Source organism: Frankliniella occidentalis, unplaced genomic scaffold, assembly GCF_000697945.3.
Source record: "Frankliniella occidentalis isolate FOCC.00 unplaced genomic scaffold, Focc_3.1 Scaffold731, whole genome shotgun sequence".
NCBI classification, from domain to species: Eukaryota; Metazoa; Arthropoda; class Insecta; order Thysanoptera; family Thripidae; genus Frankliniella; species Frankliniella occidentalis.
The window spans coordinates 33,340-36,651 of NW_026267843.1; the positions used below are offsets into that span (position 1 = coordinate 33,340).

The 3,312-nt window shown below is 55.6% G+C and overlaps 2 protein-coding genes across 2 annotated transcripts; both read right to left on the reverse strand.

The window, feature by feature from the left end:
- Positions 1-129: 129 nt before the first annotated feature.
- On the reverse strand, positions 130-1,208 carry LOC127751691 (uncharacterized). The gene is made up of 2 exons (XM_052275654.1): positions 782-1,208; positions 130-671 (listed from the first exon to the last, which is right to left on the reverse strand). Exons 1-2 carry the CDS (start codon positions 1,206-1,208, stop codon positions 418-420), a joined length of 681 nt encoding a protein of 226 aa, XP_052131614.1. The 3' UTR covers positions 130-417.
- Positions 1,209-1,307: 99 nt separating this feature from the next.
- Positions 1,308-2,899, reverse strand: LOC113217548 (uncharacterized). Its single transcript, XM_052275656.1, has 3 exons — positions 2,747-2,899; positions 1,693-2,413; positions 1,308-1,509 (listed from the first exon to the last, which is right to left on the reverse strand). Exons 1-2 carry the CDS (start codon positions 2,870-2,872, stop codon positions 1,781-1,783), a joined length of 759 nt encoding a protein of 252 aa, XP_052131616.1. The 5' UTR covers positions 2,873-2,899; the 3' UTR covers positions 1,308-1,509; positions 1,693-1,780.
- Positions 2,900-3,312: the final 413 nt, after the last annotated feature.

Here is a 3,312-nt window from a genome sequence, read left to right on the forward strand (position 1 = left end):
GCACTCACATTCACATAATGACTGCCCTCCCCCATCCCTTTCCATTTCGACCGTGCCTCTGCTCTGGAAGGCGCCACGTCACAAACAAGTACATTTTGCTCCAACGTGCCAACTTAAAGAATGCGTACCTTTATTTACACAATAATTTATTCGTCTTTCCTTTGTGCACCCTCTCCGCTCAGAACACGGATAACAGCGGAGAGTCTAAGGGACATTGTGGGAGGGCTAACAGATTCGTCCCTGGAACGGGGTGAGACGGCTGCGGCACAGCACCCCGACAAGAAATAATAAAAAGGGGCTTTACATATTCGGCATTGCAAATGAATGCCGTTCGAGTGACCATAATCGGTTCCACTGGTAGCGAAGAGAGGGAACAGTGCCTTTGCTTGGTTGGGGTTGGTGTTATACCTTTCTTTGTTACACCTTTACACATTGAACTGAACCGTCCAGTTTAATGTGCGTACGTTGTCCCATGTACTCCTCGTGCATGACAGCAACTGCCTCGACCGAGGCCTCGCGGCACAGCGGGCAGCCCGCCGTCTCTGACACGGGGTGCCTGAAGAACATCGTTTCGTACCCATAAATGGCGTGTAGCCGGGCGGGGGCACGTCGCACCAGACCCTGCAGCTCCGAGATCAGCCGAGGGACTCTCGTGCATGCTGTTCCTGTTCCTGAGGGCAAAATGTACAAGAGCTTTGAGCCAGTGTTGCCAACTACGCAGGCGAAAAGTCGAAACTCTTCACCGACAAGTGTATGACAAAATAAACCTGGACTGTCTTACGGTCATCGTAGTCGTAGCACACACAGGGAGATGTGTTGCAGGGTTCGTCGTAGTCAGAGACGACGACCACCTCGAGGGCGGGGATGACGGCGGGTGTGATCTCTCGGAACACTTCGGGTAAAGCACAGCGAAATATAATGAGCGAGCGCAGGCGGGGAAGGCCCGCCAGCTCCTCAAGCAGTGAGTCGTAGTAGCAGTCCCCCAGAACGAGACACTGGAGGCTTGTCAGCCCGCCCGCCCCCAGGTTAATTGACGGCAGATGATAGCGAAGCAGCTCGAGGCGTTCCAGCTGGCCCGGGGCCCGTAAGAAGTGTTTCAGCTGGGAACATATCAGGGCGGCCAGATCAACATAGGAGAAGGCGGCGAGAGACACAATGGTCAGTGTGAAAGCGGGGTCGCGGGGGTGATCCGCTTTGTATTTTGACATTTAAAAAACATTTTTAGCCATTTATCGTCCCCTATCGCATTTTCCCCTTCGGACCCCCCACACCCGCACGAACTTTGTGGATACTTTGTTTACCTCAATACAGGCCTGTACATAAAGTTCATCTAGCAACCAAATGTCGATCTTAAGCTCCTTCAAACCGTGGGTCCGTCGAAGTGCCGCGGCATCGCTCGGTACTGTAAACTCTTCGAACTCCAGCCTACGGAGGCCGCTGGGCAAGGCGTCCGCTAGATGTACGAGAAGCTCTACATACGACTTTATCCTCACACACTCCAGCTGTTCACTGCAAAGGAGTCAGGGACTCAAAAAAAAACAGCGGATGGATAATAGAGGCGGTAGCCCAGCGAGAAATGTCATTTCAAAACTACATCGAAACGATATCGCTGGGTCGTTTCGCTATCGTTTCGACGTCGTTTCTAACGGTATTTCTCACTGGGCGGTGGGCAGCGCTGATTAAAGGTGATACCTGTGTGCTCGCAGTAGGGAGCGGAGGCTTTCAAGGCATCCCTCAGAATAGGGCAAGTCTGGGTCTGGGCCGTCGCCTGGTAGTAGAGTCACGGTGCGCAGCCTCGCCAGCACCAAGTCCTGCGGACATGGACGTGACGGTGACGGTACGGTGCCTTTTCCGACAAAGCCGGCATGGAAGCGAGCGTTCTCACCTGCGGCCACACCAGAGTCAGCTGTTCGTGCAGGTTTACCCTACTCAAGGTAAGATGCTCCAGCTGGCCCCAGCTCGCATCTTCCAATGAACGGAAAATAATGTCCAGACCTGCTCTACTAATGAAATCAACACTTTTCGTCGTCTTGGCTACCTCCCGGATTAAGGCATCTTCGGAGGTAACGCTAATCAATTCCATGATCAGCACTCGAGGTGGGCAAAAGGTGTGGATGCGGCTGTCACTGTCGAGACAGCCAACGATGGCGCCGGCACCCCCAAAGAGAAACTGTGTTGTCTTCGAGGTCTTATCCTCGTCAATCCACACCACCTCTGGAGGAGCGGCCACCCTCAGCAGGTCCCACACTTCCTCGGTGTTGAGCGTGAGCTGTTCCGGGTCCCGCCACGGCTGAGTCCTGGTGAGCGCGGCCAGGCGCAGGCAGGTGCGGCCCACCGCGAACAGGGCCTCGTCAGGCAGGTAGGAGAGCACCCGCAGCAGGGGCAGGTCGGGCAGGTCCGTCAGCAGCAGCGCCTGCGGGCAGGACGGGAGCGGTAGCGGTGAGGACGAACATACCCCAGTCACGAGAACCTCTTGTCTAAACGTCCTTAATGACAAAATTGGGCACGGGATAGTCAAAATTTGGGCTAAAAGTTGCGTCAAGTTCCCGTATGATCAGTAGGAACGCGCTCGGACGGCCGACGGCTTAGAACAAGAAAAGGGGCAGAACAACATCTAAGGGAGACACTGCGAGAACCACAGGTCAAAACGGCAACGGAAAGTCAGGAGTGCTCCGGGCGATTCTCCTTGACCGCGGAGTTCACATTGAGGTGCGCGTCGATGCTGCACTCGGCTGCTTGGTCCTACCTGCTCGTGATGATCCATTTCCATGGCGGCGATGGCTGCCTCTGAAGTTGGCCCGGACTGATCGGAGTTCCTGGGTGCTTTGCAAGCCCGCGGTGGTTGAGACCGGGTGGGTGGAAGCGGCGGCATCTCCGCTCGGTTTCTCAGTAGTCCCGCGACCTAACCTAAAAGACAGTAGGGCGGCCGGGCGTGTTCACTACGCGCGTCGCTGATCCAGAGTGTCTCTAAATATCGTTTCCACAGCAGCCTTCGCGGAGTTATCCGAGGGGCAGCATTCGCAAGTACTTACAGAGTAGAACGGATACGTATTGGTGTTGCTGTCTCCTGTCTTAGAGAAGCGTGACTTGGGCGTGATGGAGCGAGGACAAGGCGTCAGGTCTGGTCCGGAGTGTGCAGCGTGGAAGGCGTGTGTTTGTGGGGAGGGGAGGGGAGGGGAAGGGAGAGTTGAGAAGGGGCTGGAAAGAGCAGCGGCGGCAGGGGCGTAGGAAGATCCTGAATATTGGGGGGGCACGCCGTGTGGGTTGCCTACCTTGCAGGGGTGGTTTTCCCAGTCCGCTGGGATAAAATAG